At 53.0% G+C, this 18,056-nt stretch overlaps 2 protein-coding genes across 3 annotated transcripts in view; one reads left to right on the forward strand and one right to left on the reverse strand.

Annotated features, from left to right (window-relative positions):
• Positions 1 to 11,811, forward strand: part of PYGB (glycogen phosphorylase B) — a 38,615-nt gene extending 26,804 nt beyond the window's left edge. The window contains exons 15-20 of the mRNA XM_080685780.1: positions 2,239 to 2,297; positions 3,893 to 4,034; positions 6,083 to 6,290; positions 7,728 to 7,862; positions 8,968 to 9,034; positions 10,361 to 11,811. Coding sequence (XP_080541906.1) covers positions 2,239 to 2,297; positions 3,893 to 4,034; positions 6,083 to 6,290; positions 7,728 to 7,862; positions 8,968 to 9,034; positions 10,361 to 10,513 — 764 coding nt within the window. The 3' untranslated portion in view covers positions 10,514 to 11,811. The remainder of the gene's footprint in view (positions 1 to 2,238; positions 2,298 to 3,892; positions 4,035 to 6,082; positions 6,291 to 7,727; positions 7,863 to 8,967; positions 9,035 to 10,360) is intronic.
• A 1,949-nt stretch (positions 11,812 to 13,760) lies between these two features.
• Positions 13,761 to 18,056, reverse strand: part of ABHD12 (abhydrolase domain containing 12, lysophospholipase) — a 75,142-nt gene continuing 70,846 nt past the window's right edge. For both annotated transcript variants that reach the window (XM_080685781.1, XM_080685782.1), the window contains exons 11-13: positions 16,415 to 16,493; positions 15,255 to 15,382; positions 13,761 to 14,393 (exon numbers count right to left, since the gene is read on the reverse strand). In XM_080685781.1, coding sequence (XP_080541907.1) covers positions 14,354 to 14,393; positions 15,255 to 15,382; positions 16,415 to 16,493 — 247 coding nt within the window. In that variant the 3' untranslated portion in view covers positions 13,761 to 14,353. The remainder of the gene's footprint in view (positions 14,394 to 15,254; positions 15,383 to 16,414; positions 16,494 to 18,056) is intronic.

Genomic DNA, 18,056 nt, shown 5'->3' on the forward strand with positions numbered 1-18,056 from the left:
CTTTCTCCGTGATTACAGCACATGGTGTTGACGCTCCGCTGTCCTCATTCCTGACATGATTTTGGTCGTAGTCTGCAGATGAACACATTCAGTGCCCACTAGTCCTTTTGCACAGCCATCCTGTCTGGACTTCCCTTTAGTTCACAACACTGCTCCCATGAACTGCACCCCCCAGCTTCTTGCTTGTTCTTTCAACATGAAGGATGGTTTGAAGGTGACGTTTTTAGTTCATTTTTTTCCACTGAGTATCTTTTAGGTCCTGTGCTCCTCTGTTTGGAGGGTGAGTTCTGGTGTGTCTTGGGTCTATGCAGATTTTATCGTGCTGTGTCTGGGTGCTGGCCCCTGTAGGTTGGTTTCCATCATGCTCAGACTACTCTTTGAATGTGTTGATTGCTATCTTGCATTATTTCTAGGAAGTTTTCTTGAAATGTATTTAAAACATTTATTACTGCCACCGTTTTGGTTTTCTTCTGGGACTCCTGCTACATATGTGTGTGTGTGTGTGTCTTGCCTGTTGATTTCTCTCGGAACATCTAAAGGTCTTTCCTTCTCCATTAGGTTCTCTGAGCTTCGCATTTTCATCCTATGTATGTGCTGTGCTGTGAGTCTCCTCCCTCTCGGCTTCTCTACTTAGGCTGCACTCACATGTGGCAGTTCTGCCTCTGAGCTCCGTGTTCTGCCCCTGAGCTCCGTGTTCTGCCCCTGAGCTCCGTGTTCTGCCCCTGAGCTCCGTGTTCTGCCCCTGAGCTCCGGGTTCTGCCCCTGAGCTCCGGGTTCTGCCCCTGAGCTCCGGGTTCTGCCCCTGAGCTCCGTGTTCTGCCCCTGAGCTCCGTGTTCTGCCCCTGAGCTCCGTGTTCTGCCCCTGAGCTCCGTGTTCTGCCCCTGAGCTCCGTGTTCTGCCCCTGAGCTCCGTGTTCTGCCCCTGAGCTCCGTGTTCTGCCTCTGAGCTCCGTGTTCTGCCTCTGAGCTCCGTGTTCTGCCAGTTCTCGTTTAATGTGCTCCCGAGTCCTTCCTGTTCCCGAGGTCTTAAGTTCTGTGTCCCTTTTCCATGTTGACGGTCATTGCAGGTTGGAGCTTCTCACAGGGAGGTTTGTTACGTGTCCTCTTGTCTGTGGGGAAGCTGTGTTCATGCTTGTGGTTCCTAGATGAGTGAGCTGCAGTACTCGGGATGACCGGCAGGAGCGCCGTGGGGCTCCAGGCAGCTTCGGGTCCCCCAGGCCTGGTACCTCTCTGTGGCTGCATCTCCTCTGTCTCTTCCAAGTCCACGGTGGCTCAGGGCTCCCTGGCCTGGCTGTCATGGTTCCCACCCCGCGGGCCTCTGTCCACCAGGATATCAGCTCCTCTCCTGAGGTTTCTCTGTGGGGGAGGGGCTGAGGAGGTCAGCCTGCCTGGCGCCGAAGGCTCCTTCGCACTGTCTCCCTTGCACTGGGCCCTTCTGGGGAAGCCAGGTCTTGAGACCCTTGTGTTCCCAGCCCTGTCCCCACCTACCCCCGTGACCTGACAGAACTGGCTCAATGGTCTGGAGTTAGCATGTTTTTCCTAGGAAAGTTTTGGTGAAAATGTAGTTTTATTTTTTTGCTATACTTCATGTTATCCTGTCTGATTTATGGAAGCGGGGAGATTCAGAAGTCAGGTACAGTTGTGTTTTTACTAGAACATGAAGTCACAGGTTAAAGATCAGCCATCACTCTACACTGCTTATGGCTGGTTCCAGGTCTCCGGTAAATGCTGCCTAGGGCTGCCTCTCACCCTCTCCCTACCTCCCCACCCCCCACCCCGCCACATGCACTGAAATTGAAAACTGGTGGCCTGGCGAGGACGCGCTCAGTTTGCTGGCGCTGAAGGTGGCCGACCACAGTGGACTAGAGTGCCTGATCCCTGTCTGCCCCATCAGGAGAGCTTCAGGATGAGAGTAGAGGGACTTGGGGTCTTGCCTGACACCCCTCGAGGGCTAATGGTGCCATGGCCACAATCCTGAAGTGACCTCTTCTTCAAGTGCCAGTCGTGTACTGGGGACCAGACCCAAACCCGGCTCCTGTGTTGGGTGTTCTGGAAACAGAGGTGCAGCTTTTCTGGGGCCTTTGGAAGAGTCTGCTCCCGGCTGACCTTCCTCATGACCCTGGGGCACAAGTGTGAGTGGGATTTCCTGGCGGGTGTGCAGGGCCCAGTGGCCGTGCCTACCCTGTGTTGGGTTGACCTCTGAGGACACTGGTCACTTGAATCTCGTTTGTCCTGCAGGAATAAAGAAGGACCCTGCCAAGGCTTGTGTGCCCAGGACTGTCATAATCGGGGGTAAGGTGAGGTGACACCCTCTTTGCTTGATATTTGGCCAGAATGCACAAACCACCACACTTTCCATCAGTGCTACTGGATCCCGACTTGGGCACTAGCTGCCCACTTGACCGGATGCTGCGGGTGGCTCTGAGCTAGCATGCACTCAATGCCAGGGGACCCCTGGCCTCCACGTGGGCCAAGTCTCCATCAGCTCAGCAGTAGGACGGAGCTAGATGGGACCCTTGCCTGCCCAGCATATGGGTCCCCAGAATCCAGGGAAGCCTCCAGTGGGCTTCCTGGCCCCTTCATTTGATGGGTGGTACTCTTTCACTGCCCTTCCTGGCTCTTAGGCCCCAGCTTATACCCCAACCCCACTCCTCACACATACTCATGCTGAGAGGATGCAGGTTGCTGGCTGCTTCGCTGACCAGATGTGAGCCTGCTCTGGGCTCTGCTGGGCGTTATTTCATCGCATTTCCTGTGGCACATGCTTTGGATACACTGTTGTGGACTCTAGCAAATCACCTTTAGGCATAGGTGGCCTCATCATTGTGCTCTGTGCTCTAGTACCCACCCTCTGCCACTTTCCCCAGCAGCCTGGTGCCATCAGGGAGTGAGGAGCTCTGGGGCACAGCTTCCCTATGGGGGACCTCAGGTGGGGCCAGGCTCTGTCCTTTCCTCAGACTCAGGCACATGCGAGGGTGGGTGGCAGGCTCAAGCCCTTTTGTGAGCCGACTTCAGACAGCCCCACACACCCACCCTGTTTGGTCTCTGCCCACTCCTCACCACCAACTTCTGCTATTTCTGAAGCATATTCTAGACATCATGACATTTCATTTGTCAGAATTTCAATATAAAAAATGTCAAGCCTAGAAAAAAGTAGAAAGAATTGTAGGACATTCATAAAGCTGGACTTCTGCTGGACCGTTTCAGGGTAAACCCAGACACTGGAGCCCTTTGCCCCTCAGCCCTTCACTCATCCTCACAGTGATGTCCCCCACAGTACAGACAGACTCCGACACCACCACACAAGACCATTGTCACACCGCAACATTCAAGCGACAGATATCTTGAGCCGTTTGTTTGAATCAGGACCCCAGCAAAGGCCTAGCATGGCTGCCTCCTAAATCTCTTCATCATAGATTTTCTCCATCTGTTTCTCTTTCCCCTGCAGTTCTTTTTGTTATAGAAAGGGGGTGCATCTTCCTGCTGGTTCTGATTGCCTCCTCTGGTATGTTTCAGTGTGTCCTTTAGCTCCCTTATTTCCTCTTAAGTTGGTAGTCAGTTTTCTTTTATCTCCTAATTTTTGAAAACAAGCTTGAGGCTGACACATGGGTGACCTGGCCGTCGGAGACATGCTCTGGCAGAACTGAGGGAGGGCAGGTGGGCGTCATGCCCAGTAGGGTCGCAGCTTCTTCCATCATGAGTCTGTCGCCAGATTGAGTGGAGGACACGCAGGGTTGCCATGGCCTTGGCCCCTCTGAGAGCTACCCACCTAGACACCATGGGGCTGCTCAGCCAGACATGGCCTCAGTGTGGCCAGCACCAGGCTGCAGTGACCAGCAATAGTGCTGGCCCCAAGCACAGGCGTGCTCACGCGTAACCCTCCTCCTCCCAGGCAGCTCCTGGTTACCACATGGCCAAGATGATCATCAAGCTGGTCACGTCCATCGGTGATGTTATCAACCACGATCCAATTGTGGGCAACAGGCTCAAAGTGATCTTCCTAGAGAACTACCGAGTGTCCTTGGCCGAAAAAGGTACCCCCGGGAGGCCGCGTCAGACCGGAAAGCCTGCCCCTGCCGGGTGCAATGTGGGTGGTCGTTGCTGGTCGGGTTAACTCTGCCCTGGACACCAGGCTCCCCAGCCAAATGGGGCCTTCAGTCTAGTATTGAAAGGCTTTGGGGAGCTCTCTGTCCCTCCTCAAGTGCGGAATTGCTCTCAACCTTGGGTGCTCTTTGTTCTGTACTTTCTCGTTCCTACCCTGATCTCATTGTCCCACCCCTTCCTCTCTTCTGGGCCCTCAGCTTTGCCTTGCTGCTGCTGGGCTTGCTCTTTTTTTTTTTTTTTTTTAATATAATAATATTTGCTTTTTAAATTTTTATTGATTTCAGAGAGGAAGGGAGAGGGAGAGAGAGATAGAAACATCAATGATGACAGATAATCATTGATTGGCTGCCTCCTGCATGCCTCCCCGCCCCCTTACTGGGGATTGAGCCTGCAGCCCCAGCATGTGCCCTTAACTGGAATCGAACTCTGGATCCTTCAGTTAGCAAGCCGACGCTCTATCCACTGAGCCAAACCAGCTAGGGCTGGGCTTGCTCTTGCTGGCAGGACGGGTTTCCATTTAGCCTCCTCTTTCCCTCCCCCACCTCCGGGGGATGCTTCTGTTCATCACCACCTGTTCACTCTCAAGAGCATGGCCTGCTTCTCATTTGGGCCAGTACCTGCCTCTTCTGTCCTTTCTCAGGGCAGCGCGGGTGACATTCTGCTCTATTGAGAGTTCAGTCTGGGGCAGCTCCACTTTAGGGAGCCCTGGAAAGCCTTGCTCGGATGTGGGCTGCCATCTGGAGAAGGTTCTGAAGGAGGGCCTGCAGCCCAGTGTGCCTTGGAGCACGGCTGTCCTTATCTGGACAGGCCTTCCCAGATTGGCTGCTGCCGGAGGCTCCGGCAGGACAGCATCTGCCCAACCAAATGGTGCAAAGCTGAGCCTGGAATTCTGGTGCCAAGGAACAGGAACGTCCATGGTTCAGACAAACCGTGGGCTGCTTCCTGGGCCTTGTCTGCGTGAAGCTGTGCTCCCTCCTCCTGGCAGCTCAGCTGTTCATCAGCACCATCCCTGTGGCCCCACTGCCATGGACCACGTGTGGCTCAGTTGGTGGCGTGGTTAGTCGCTTAGAGCTTCTAATGTGTTTTAACGGCTGTTTGCTGCCTGAAACTCTGCCCTGCCCCCCACTGTTATTTGGGGCCGGCTCCTGTGCTTGCTTAGAACCTTGGGAGATGCCCAGTCTGGGTCTTCAGACCTGGGATCAGGGCCCCTACATTCTCCTCCAGCGCTTAGACTTGCTGTGGCAGTGTGTCTGCTATTATATTTGCTGTGTCATCTTCCTGTGGGGTAGGCCTGCATGGGGGCCAAGATGCCCGTGTCTGGACTTGCTGGCCTTGAGTGCCTGCCATTGGGTTAGGGAAGTATCAGCTCCACAGATGAGCTGAGGACATGAGAACAGGAATGCCAAGGCAGGTGGGACAGAGGAGGCGCCGGGAACCCACTCCTGGGAGAAGCTGTAGGGCTCAATCTGTGTACAGCACAGAGTAACTGTGAATGGGAGGAATGCCCCCCACCTCTCCCACTCCACATTTTCTAGTCTTCTGGTTCCTAAGGAGTCCAGATTCCTCTTGAAGTGATCTAATGAGACTTACAGACTTTTTAATAAGACAAAAGTGGTATTGGGGTGAAAGGGAGTGATCACACCAACAGGCCAGGACCAGGGACCCCACCAGGCTTTGTTTGGGTTCTGTCCCTGGAAGGTTTCAGAACAAAGGTCCTTTGCCACCTGCGATGTTTCTTCCAAGGGTCCCCTCTTGGACCTTCTGCCTCAGGCTGCCCTGGATCAAGAAAGGGAGCCCTTAGAGGGAGGGTGGTCAGTGCCCAGCCTTGGCCACTTGTGGGGTGCCTAAGGGCTCTGGCTCGTTCTGGAGTGAGCGCCAACCTCGGGTCAGGATGAGAGAGTAGGATGTTTCTTGCAGATCCATGGATCACGCTGAGTAGTTGGTGGCTGACATGCCTTCTTGTGCTACCCCCTTGCAGTGATCCCCGCTGCTGACCTGTCCCAGCAGATCTCCACCGCGGGCACTGAGGCCTCAGGTACGGGCAACATGAAGTTCATGCTCAACGGGGCCCTCACCATCGGCACCATGGATGGTGCCAACGTGGAGATGGCTGAGGAAGCCGGGGCCGAGAACCTCTTCATCTTTGGCCTTCGGGTGGAAGACGTCCAGGCCCTGGACCAGAAAGGGTGTGTGTCCCTCCCCATGCCATCAAGGGTGTGGCATCATCCTGGGCACTGCCCTGAGCCCCAAGGAGGGCCATGAAGGGGCTCAGGCCAGGCCTCTGCTCGTCAGGGTGCATGCCCACCCAGGGGGTGGGGAGTGGCTATGGGCACTCTGGCCTGCACACATCCAGCTTGGGCAGGAGCTGGCTGCTCTGTGCTTCTCCACGGCTCAGTCAGAGGGAACCAGACTAAGTGTTAAGGAGGGGGAGAGACAGAGGGAAACATCAATGTGAGACACATTGATTGGTTGCATCCTGCGTGCACCCCGGCCAAGGATCAAGCTGCAACTGGTACTTGCCCTTGACTGGAATTGAACCCGGGACCCTTCAGTCCTCGGGCTGATGCTCTATCCACTGATCCAAAATGGCTAAGGCCAGACCAAGTGTTTCCAAAGGGTGGAAGGCCCTGGTCTCTGTGGGGGGAGCCCCCGGGGACAGGGCTCTGAATACTCTTGACTGATTTGTGATTTGAGGCTGGCCCACTGCTGAGATTCCCTGGCCTAATTTTGAAAAAACAAAACAAAACAGTTGCCTAGGAATAGTTTTAGAGTTTCAGAAAAGTTGTAAGGACTATACAGCATGCCATATACACTTCCACTTTTACCTGTTGTTTGCATATTGTTAATGAGTGCGCAACATTGTCAAAATTAATTAACCAATAATGGCATGATGTCATTTTTTAAAGTCCATCCTTTATCTCACCATTTTCCCATGAATGGCCTGTCCTTTAATGTCCCAGGATCCATCCAAAGCATTCCTCTCATCTGTGACAGTTTCTCAGCCTTTCCTTGTTTTCCATGACTTTGGATGCTCTAGGAGTCCTGGCCCAGCCTAATTCTGAGCAGTAATGACCAAGAAAAGACAATGTTGCCTAATTGCCTAAAAGCTCCCTGGGGAGTTGGTGAGGCCTCAGGCACCAGCCAGGTAAAAACTCAAATGTCACCTAAAAAGTCAGAACTTGGTCCTTGTCAGCCTGAGAGTACACACCTTACATGCCCTTTTTGACGCCCCGCATTCAGACTCTTTCTGTCCCATCTCCGAGTACTAGGATTACCCATCTGTTCCCACTTATTGATGGCCACAGGCCTGTGTCCTGCAGGGTGGGAATAGGGGATGGGAGGCAAAGGGGGTAGGGATACAGAGTTACAAGTTTTAGCAGCCCTCTCCTGTGGGAATACAATGGAGCCATGTGCACCATTGTACATCCTCAGGGACTGTGGTTCTGTAAACAGTAAAAGGAGCAGGTGGGTTTGAGTTTGCACTCACAGTACATCACCATCTCTCCAGCGCCCAGTAGCCCTCTGCCTCAGTGCTAGGTCAGGGAGGGGTGTGCCCATTGCCTGCCTCAAGGCTGCTGCCTGCAGACACTGGCTGGCAGCTGACTCCACCCGCCTCCCCACAGGTACAATGCCCAAGAGTACTACGACCGTCTGCCCGAGCTGAGGCAGGCCGTGGATCAGATCAGGGGTGGCTTCTTCTCCCCCAAGGAGCCAGACTGCTTCAGGGACATCGTCAACATGCTGCTGTACCACGACAGGTGGGACCGGCCTCCCCTTGGTCCTTATGTTCCTCCCCATTGACAGGTCAGACAGCTGGGTTCCCATGGTGGGCTGAAAATGGCATTGTTGGGGGTGAACCCTGGCCTTGGTGAGGCTTATACCCCCTCGCCCCTCCCAACTGTGGCCCATGGCCAGGGCCTCAGGCCCTCACCTTGAGACGTTCCCCTACCCTAGGACTAGAGCTTGCAGTGGCCTCTGGCCGCGCTTGGTGTGCTGTGGACGCCCTGGTGGTGGGAATTGCCAGCTGCACAGTCCAGCCCAGGCCCCAGCACCAGCTGACCATCTGGATGTGACAGACAGTGAGGGGAGGGGATGTGTGGGCAGGACTCCTCTCAGGTGGCGGGGCTGGGTCTAAGGCTGCAGCAGGGGCCCATGGTGACACAAAGTAATTCAAGTGGAATTAACCTGTGACATAAATTGTAGTGTAGTTAATGTTTTATTACAATGCAATTGACACATAGTTAATTCAGCTTCGGGTAACCTGGAACAGGTTGGCAGTACCATTTGCCATCATGACAGTTCTTTGCTCCAACCTATTGCTAAAAGTTGAGTCTGGTGAATGCTGAGAATTACTGCCTATTCCACTTTTGGATTGCTTTGGGGTTACTTTTGTTTGTTTCATTTCGATGACTGCTGTCAGCTGGCTTCAGCCAGACCAGATCATAATCACACAGGCTTTGGTCAAGGAAGGACTTTTAACAGTTGTTTCTGACTCAATTATAAACAGAAATGCTTTTCTGTATTCACAAATCCTGCATTTTGGGGTCCTGTATCACCTGTTCCTGGTCCAGTTAGATCTGAGAACTGACTGCTACGTAGAGCCCGTCTCCCATCATCCTGTGCCCTTCCCCCTGGGAGGTGAAAGGGAAGAAACCTCTCAGGTGTGCAGCTCCAACCTACGTGCATTATAAACACCAATTTCTTTAAAGGAACATTGGGTTAAAGTCAGGTTCTTCAAGAATAGTGTCCCCGGGACAGTAGTGTTGCTCACAGAGCAGCCCCTACAGCCAGGTGGGCTCCAGAGCGTAAGGCACAGACGGCTGTGGCCTGGTGGCTGGTTTCCTGATCTGTCTCCTCTTTCAGGTTCAAGGTGTTTGCGGATTATGAAGCATATTTGGCTTGCCAGGCCCAGGTGGACCAGTTGTACCAGGTAAGGTTCTCAGACCCCAGAGTTGGTAGGGGCGGCACTGGTGGGGGAGCCTCAGGGTGCATCTGCATCCTGTCTAGGATGCTCCTAGGAAGTCACAGTTCAGCTTGTAGCCCAGAGCAGGCACCTGCTGCTTCTTTATCACCTCCCACTCAGGGGCATCTTAGCCGTCCTCTGCTCTTATCTGCCACGCTGGAGCCTTTTGGCTCCTTGGGGTCAGGCTGCTATCCACCTGGCACATTTCCCCTACAGAGGGGGTGGAGATGGGTTGTTCCCTAGTCTGATCATCCCACGTGGGTGTGATCAGGGGGGCATGAGGAGTGGGTGGTCAGCTCAAGAGGACGGGTCTGGTGGGCAGTGCACACAGAAAGCATGTCTAAAATGAGAGTGTGAACACTTGCTTAGAAAGGTAAAAGCTTCGCTCAGTAGAGCAAGGAACTTAGAGCTGTGAGGAGCAGTTTCTGAGGCAGGGATGTTGGAGCCAGTTTCCCACTTGATGGTGAAGGACAAGGAGAGGACCACATCCCAAGTTTCTGTGTGAAGCGTGTGCCTGGCCCCCCATGGGCCTGGTGTGTCCACCCTGGTGTGACCCGTAAAGGAGTCCACGTGGGATCTCATGGTGGGAAGACCCAGGCCCTAAGCTGGGGGAGTGAAGGAGGACGTGCCTAGGTGCCTGCTTCCCTCTCTTTTCTGGGATTTTGTGGGTGTCCCACCTGTGCACCCCTCAGAGGATGGCAGTGGGAGGGGACTGCAGAATTTTGGTTTATTTCCCTAAATTGTTTAGCAGGTTCTTGGATGAGGCCTCGGACTTGTACATCTGATTTGTTGCCAGTCTCTGCCCCCTGCCATTAAGAAACTGCTGTCTTTGCCCAACAACTCCTGATGTGCCCTCTGCAAAAGGACAGGGTGGGGCCTGGGATATGGTGATGGGCAGGGCTTTGGGAGGAACCTTTGCTTCCCTTAAACTGGGCCTCAAGGAGAGTGGCCCTTTCCGGGAGGCCCCTCCGGGGGTGGCTGCAGTCTGGGGGCAGCTGCCGGGCTCTGGCCAGAAGACTACCTGGCCATCTCCCTGGGCAACTGGGTCCGCCTGGTAGCAAGTACTCACCGGGTAGTGTTTGTTTTTGTTGTGTGGGCTGTGCCCCAGTGGGATGTGGAGCATTCGAGGGCCAGGACCTATGCAGGCTCCTGGCCCCTTTTATCTAGTCATTTGGTAGCTTTTCTGGTAGTTGGGGCCCCTCTCCAGTGAGCTATGATGGCCATTTTCTCCTCTTCCATCATACCGCCCAGAGTGAGCCAAGACCTCACCTGGAAACATCCTTCTCTCTGCAGAACACCAAGGAGTGGACCAAGAAGGTCATCAGGAACATTGCCTGCTCAGGCAAGTTCTCCAGTGACCGGACCATCACGGAGTATGCCCGGGACATCTGGGGTGTGGAGCCCTCTGACCTACAGATTCCGACCCCCAATGTCCCCAAGGACTAGGAGCTGGCACAGTGGGGACCAGGGGTTTTGTTTTCTGTGTTGACTCTGCACCTCATGCCATTTTCCAAGTTGTCGCTGTTTTTTTCAGTGCTGTGTTTCAGGGAAGGGCTTGGGGATCATGGTGGTGGCTTGGAGTGGGGGTTGGGAGAATGGATAGACAGGGAAGGAAAGGTGCTGAAAGTGAGATGCTGCCTGGTTTCTTGCAGGAAAGCAGAGTTCATAGCACTGCCCAGTTGGCCCCACAGTTTAGCCCATCTGCCCCCTTGGCCATCGCACCCCACAGACATGGGTGAAGCCACCTAGTGGGCTCCTCCGAGACCTTCCAAACTTGCTGTAAGCTTGTTTTAAGTTTGGAGCCTCTAGATTCTGGGGTCTGGCAAGCAGCAATGGTGAAACCTGGAGAAGTGTTTCTGCAGTACCTGGGCTGGCTAACGGCGCTGAACCAGCTCTGCCTCCCGGTCAGGCTGGGAGGGTCCAGTGTCCCAAGCCATCTTTACAGCTGCCCCGTGGGTGCTCCGGCCCAGGGCTTCCAGATTGATCAGATAAAGGGGCCTCAGCATGACTATGGGTGACATTGGGGAGGACACCTGAGTCCAGCATCAAGGGAGCCTCGATTAGGATAAGGCTGGCTGATGCAAAGTTAGTTTGGTTTTGCTTTTTCAAAAAAAAAAAAATTTTTAAGTTCACAAGGAAATGAAACTAGTTGAAGCCTTTTCTTGGTTAGTAACTAAAAATTGTACTTTTGAAATTTCATGTCAGGGAAGGCAATTCTGGGATGTTTCTGTCAGGTTGTGGGGGCCTGGGGCAGGGTTGCTGCCCCTGCTGAGGGAGGCTGAATTACTTCTGCCTGCCCTCCTTTTCCACCAGAGCCACAAGCTGGCCTGGAAAAGGACCAAGTGGGCCCAGAGGGCAGCCCACTTTCCACTCTGCCCAGATAGCAGGCTGGTGCCAGGAAGTGCAGGTGAGCACCTCAGCTGCCCAGAGAAAGCCAGGAGCAGGTGGCGCCCTTCACCGCAGGTTGTTGGCAGCTTTGGATGGAAGCACCCTTCCCAAGGCTCTGCCTCCTCGCATGCTGGGCCTGGGCATCACAGGCTCTGCCCTCATCCTGGATCCTGACTGCTCGCAGAACCAGGCCATGGAGGACTTGCTCAAGTCCACACTACATCAGAGCCACTGGGGCCTGTGGTCATACCCTCAACACGCTCCACTGTCCCGTCCCTTAGGCTGTATGCGACCATCACTATGCCACTTGCTGTTATTGCCTCGTGTGAGAAACTGATTAAAACTTCCTGCCCACATTTGCTTGGCCTGGCCTTGGCATTTCACTCAGGGTCAGCTTGGGGCAGGCTTCAGTCCTCCCTCCTAAAGAGGAGATGGGCTCAATTACGGCCGTTGTCCTGGGATTGAAGACAAAGTTCTCTCATACCAGCTGATGTGAGACTTGGAGCTGGGTATGCCTAAACTGCCAGCTCTTCCAAGAACTGTGAAATCTAGTCACTTGGTAAACTGTCCTCTGGGCATGGCTTTTTGTGCGGAACTATATTGGCTTCTTTTGCACCCATCTTCCGCCACCCATCCTGGCAAGTAGAATGCCCAAAAAGATTTTCTCCAAAATTGTATAGCTGCAAGTTGAATAAAAAACCAGGAGTGGTGTAAACTTGGGGCTCAGTGTTACCCAAAGACCCTGAGAAGTATGGGACCCTGGAGCATGGTGGACCCTTGCTGGGAGCAGTGGCATTGAGCCTCTCCTGGAAGTGGGGATGTGCCCTGGGAATGCATGCTCCCATCCTTGTCCTATGGCTCCCAGGACATGTGTGTAACTGCAGTGTATAGCTATGCATATCGACATCTCTTCTTTTTTTTAAAGCATTGGTCCTGACCATACATTGATTTTGTAACCCAGGGTCAGCGCTTACCCATAGTTTAAGCTTAGTGCCTTGGACCAAGGTAATAAGCTAAGAAGCCATCAAGTAGGGTCCTTTGGACCTGAGGTAATGGCCAGTGGCTTCCCACTCACCGCTCCTTTTTTTGTGCTTCCTCATCTTCAGTCGGCCTGTCAGGAACCTATAAGAACACTAACAGCTTGTATTTTTACTTTATATCCTATCTCATTCCCCCTAGAAAAGGATCTGAGGCCTTTCACATAGACAAAAAGTAAAACAAACAAACAAACAAACAAACAAAAACCCACGAAGAACCCAGGCAGAACAGGCAGGTCTGAGATAATATGAGCATATCACACCCACTTCCTTGGCTGAGAACTTGACTTTGAGTCTCAGGGACACAGCCAGAAGAGCACGCCAGCCTCATGAAGGGGCTGTCCAGTCCAGGGGGCACGTGGTGTTTAGTGGTTCTCAGAGCCTCTGACGCAGAGCAGTTATACAGAAAGATGCTATCGGGCCGGGCCCAGGTGTCCCAACTCTCAGCCTGGGACAACGGTGCTTACAGGCAGTGCTAACACCAGGAAAAGACATGGACTTCAGGACAAGAGTCTGTTCACATTTCAATCCCAGTTTAAGAAAAGTGTGCATTTCCCAGATGTGAGAAGCGCCATGGGCAGTTCTAAAGTGCCCCAGGAAGGGGTGTAACCTGCTTTGGCCTCTGGGCCCCCAGCAAACCCCAGATGCTAATACTGGCCCTAATGCCTTGGAGGACAGGCAGGCAGGTGAGAATTTCTGAGCTGCTGAGACTGCTCAGTTCCAGAGCCTCAGGACCAAGGGGAGGAAGGCCAGCCATCAGGAGAGGCTGTGTCCCAGGTGGGCTTCCCTACCCTGAGCTGGGATACACCCTGAGGGGGCAGCTCAAGGCCGCATTCTTATTAAGTCAGTTCTCTGAGAGGTCACCAGTGCCAGGGGAGAGAAGCTGGTTTGACAAAAAGCCAAACAAGACAAGAACCACCACCAGGTGAGTGAAGGTGGCGATGATCATAGGCCACACTCAAGTCCCTGCACTCCAGCAGCTGCCCTGTCAATAGTCAGGGGTTCATCTAGGGTCCATGGTGAAACCCCACTGCCCATCCTCTGACATGGCCATGTCCAATAAGCTTGCTAAGCATGAGTTTGACAGAGTCACCTATGTAGGCCTATATTTTAGGAAAATACCATCTGCCACATCTGGAGAAGGCCCCTCCCTGGAAGGGCCTTCCCCACAGGCACCCCTCCACCCATGTGGCCAGGCTCTGTGAGTGGCTTGGGGTTGGGACAGGTTCTGGGTGGGGCTAGAGGCGGAACTGAAAAGGCTACAGACAAACCACCACCAGATTTTATTAAATAAATGCTCAGTCTAGGGCCAGGTTAGGTGGGTAGAAAGAGGAGAAAATGCAGATCACAGGCACCTCTGTGAGTGGTGGGACCTGCCTAGGGAGGCAGGGACATCAAAGAAGGCAAGCGGGGTACGTGGGGCAAGAGGGATGATGGAACCATTAGAGTCCATTCTGCATGTGCTGGGAAGGGACAGGGCCCAAGTCTCCCACATTCTCGTGGGTGGTGCTGGAAAGCTCAGTGTGGTCCCAAGACCTCAGACCTCCTGCCCTGTTCTCCATGCCCAGCTCAGAAGTGTGGGATTGATTGCCTGGTGGCTGGCCTGCTGTGTTACTCTTTCCAAGAGCTCAGGTTGCGTGGCAGCAAGGAGAGAGGGCCACATGCCTGCCACTCACATTTTTCAGAAAAATCCATGCTTCTGGCCACCAGTCTGCCAGAGCCTCTTCTGCCTGCCCTAGCTGGCATCGAAGTCCTCTCTCCAGGTGCACCGCAGACACTTGCACCCGGTCTCCAGGGTGCTGGGTTGGTCAGAGGAATGGGGAGAAGGGCAGAGGTCTTCATGCTCCTTCAGGCAGTGAGCTCAGTGCTGGAGCTCAGGTTCCGACTTCCCCAGGAATTCCCTAGGCCAGAGGACAACTGTCAGCCAAACCCGAGATCCCGCCTCCCCCAGTCCTCATAGCTCGTCTAAAGAGCAGGAGCCTGGAGAACAACAGGCAGGGCACCAATGGCATCACAGTCAAGGACATGCAGGAAGAAAGACCAGCTTATGAGCGCTTCTTAAACTTTAGAGCTATACTCTGGTCTAAATTTTCTGTAATGATAGGGGAAAATTACAACCTCAGAGCAAATCCATACTCTTTCAGCTCCTTGGTCCCTCTCAACAACCCAGGTCCATGTGGCAAGGAATGGCAAACTGCTACAGAAACATAGCTTTGCCTCTCAAACTCCCAAGGCAGCAGGAGGAGAACTCATGCATGCAGTGCAATTACACACGGGATGAAACCCGCTGATGGCTGATTTGGGTTCCCCGAGGCTCAGAAGCCCAGGAAGGTGAACGCACAGCCAGCAGCACAGCCTTACTCCAAGAGGCAGCTGGGGACAAACATGTTTTTGAGGAGCTGGCCCAGGCCAGAGAGCCTGTGTGCTGTGTATGTGGGGGGCAGGACCTGACGGGTACGTGGGAAGGGACCAAGGCCTGAGGTGTGTGTGGGGGTGGGTGGGTGGGGAATAGTGCCTGTACATGAATGTCTTGTGCTAGACGCACCCCTGTGTGGGGTGTCTGTGTGGGCCTGCACAACCTGTACCCCGGGAGATCACAGGAATAGTCCAGGAGGGAGGAGCGATAAACACTCAGCTCCTCTCCATGGAAATAAAAGGCTCGTGAATCTTCCACTGAGGCAGCATTAGTGGGTAAGCTGCTGTATGTCTGGCCCACGCTGGCACCACCCAGGACAACATCCCTGAAGAGAAGAGTCTCTCACCTCAGTATCCGAGGAAGCTCAGGACTCTTGTAGATGTATTTGTGCCTGTAGCCGAGGTCTGAGTGAAAGGGCATAAACTGAACTTTGAAGTCTCGGAAGCTTCGAGATAGTGCAGCGATGTTGTAGAGCTGAGGAGGGAGAAACAGGTCAGTGCCCAGAGATGGCGGTCCTGTAGTGACCCGCCTGGTGGCCTCCTCTTCAACAGAGACCCGTCAGAGGCAGCCCATGGCCCCTCAAACAGCCCAGGAGCCTGCCATGGCCAAGGCCAGGGTGCTGGCAAGAGCCCAGCCCAGGCGCAGCCCCTTGGCCGGCGATTTAAGAACCTACCTGTCCCCACACCTGTTTCTCAAACTGCCCCCTTCCTTAGGTGAGGTGAATGGGCCAGCACCACGTGCTATGGATGATGTGGTGGTGTAAGAGCCGGGAGCAGCCCTGAGGGCTCAGCCCTGGGGGCTGGGATGGGTCAGGTACCTCATACTTTGCTGTATGCCTGGTCAAGGCCAGTCAACAAGGTCTCTCAGGTTCTGTCCTGGCTCAGCCCCTCCCTCCTCCTACCGCCAGGACAGCCAGACTGTGTGCCCAGACTCGCCTGTACCTTGGGCCTGTTCTGAGGCGGAAGTAGCCCAGGCATCACCCCCTCTAGGCTGCCCCTGCCCCTCTTTCTCACCATGGCCAGGCAATGCTGTCTCCTGCCTCACACTCACCTACAAATCTAATCCTGCTTTGTGGCAGCAAAGGCAAAGCAAATTCAGCAAAAGTAAATGCAGAGGCCCCATGACTACATGATACTCCTCTAGCACTGCTCCAGTTCCAAAGGCAGGAGAGCAAATGCAAGAGTCTATGTCAACACTACTGACTGGGACTCCTCTGAGTTGGGGCTGGAGGATCCTGTCATCAAGGGGTCCTATCCTCCGGCCAAAAAATGGCGAGCCCTCCCGCTGGGTCCCCTGTAGTCAAGTCTCTGTCAGGCCAGGACCCTGTACTGGGACCTAGGAAACATTTGCTTATTTTTTATGCTTCCTCTTGTGGACGGCATGAGCTGTCTAGCCCGACCCCCACCCTGCCAGCAGCAGGCCCCTCCTGTCATCTGCCTGTGCCCAATCCAGCTCGAACGTGGGCCTGATAGGTGTCTCCCACCCAGGGGCTGCATGGACACCCACCTTTCTGCCAAGATGGAAGGGCACGACCGGATCATCCTCGGCGTGCAGGATGAGCAGAGAGCAGGAGATGTGCTTCACACTGTGGAGGGAGAAAGGACTAGACCAAGATCTCAGGGAGATGGCTGGGGTCTCCTAGCACCCTGGCCCCACCCCTGGCAGGGACCTAGGTTTAGGGAGTATTTCACCATGCTGTTTAACAGCTCTAATTCTGCTGGGCTTCTTTTTACTAGAGAACTAAAAGCTGATTTCTCAGATGTTTCTATCAACATTTATTCTAGGTGTCAATCAAACCTAGAGATCAATTTATTCACCAAATCTGGCCTCTGCATAGTTTCTGAAAATTGAACATGATTATTTTTGCCAGTAGACATATTTTTTAAAAGTTACAGAACAGTATTTACAAACTGAGTATTTTAGGGGGGCCAAGAAACTTACTGCAAATGAATGTTACTAGGCATCTGTTGGTTAAGTGTCTATACCCTCTAATTTATCTTTGGCGTAAAACACATAAGGTCACTCTTGAATGTTTACAAGTAAATTAACATTTTCAACAGGTTCACTTACTTCAACCCCTTTAGCAAACCACATAATAGGCTGAGTGTCTCTTGGCTGCCTCACAGAGGCCTCCCTCATAGTGAGCTGGTGGACACAGCACCCACCTGGTCTTAGCGATTCCATACTGATCACTGATCTGGGGTCTCCATGAGGGCAGTGCTGGGGGGCAAGCCTGGCACCTGGCAGAACCTGGGACAGGGGGCTCGTCATCCCAGAAATGCCCAGCCCATCCACTCTGACCTCATTCCGCTGCCAGGGTGGAGCGAATCAAACTCTGAACTATCCACTTTTTAGATTTTCTACTGTGGGCAGTTTTCTTACCATTACCTGCTTTGAAAGAGGCCTAGCTCACATGCTTCACCTTGGCAAGTAATTGGCAACAGACCTGCCCACCAAGAGGAGGCTCCTGAATTCCAGTGGGTGAGGGCTGGGCCACGTGGGGGTGAAGTGCTTGCTGGACCCCACAACTGCCACCACTCAGCTGGGGGGCAGGGCCCAAGGCGGCTTGCCAGGGAGAGCAGCACTCATTGCTGTTGTTTAGAAAAAGTCCAGTTTGCTCAGATAATTCTTTCTTAAGTTCCAGAAAAACCACCACATTTACAAACAGGTATTTTTGCTTATAATTTTTGCTCAAGTTTTAGTTCTATTTTTAGAACCAAAAAATGTAATTGAGGGGAAAAATATGCTATTTTTCAACATTCTGTTTCAAAATGTAGATTTTTAGGTATTAACTGAATATTCAGATAAGGATTTTTTCCTTTCTTTTTTTTTAAAAAAAAATAAAAGAGATGAAATAAAGATATAAAAAAGACAATGCTAACAGAATATGAACATTGTTCAGAGAATGAGCCCTTAACTAGAATATTTACTTTTGATTTACGTAATAGAAATCATAGCCAACATCAATCAAACAGCTGAGGAAAAGTCAGTTTTTGAGTAACAGTTACTACTGCTTTAACACCTATTCAGGATTTGGTTTTGCCAAACTATTTTCACATACAAACCATACGGACTCTGCTTTCACATAGCTTTAATTCTGCAGTCTTCCCAGATCACTTTTTCTCTCAAGCAGCTCTCTACCTGCTTT

This window comes from Plecotus auritus, assembly GCF_963455305.1.
Source record: "Plecotus auritus genome assembly, chromosome: 8".
Classification (NCBI taxonomy): Eukaryota; Metazoa; Chordata; class Mammalia; order Chiroptera; family Vespertilionidae; genus Plecotus; species Plecotus auritus.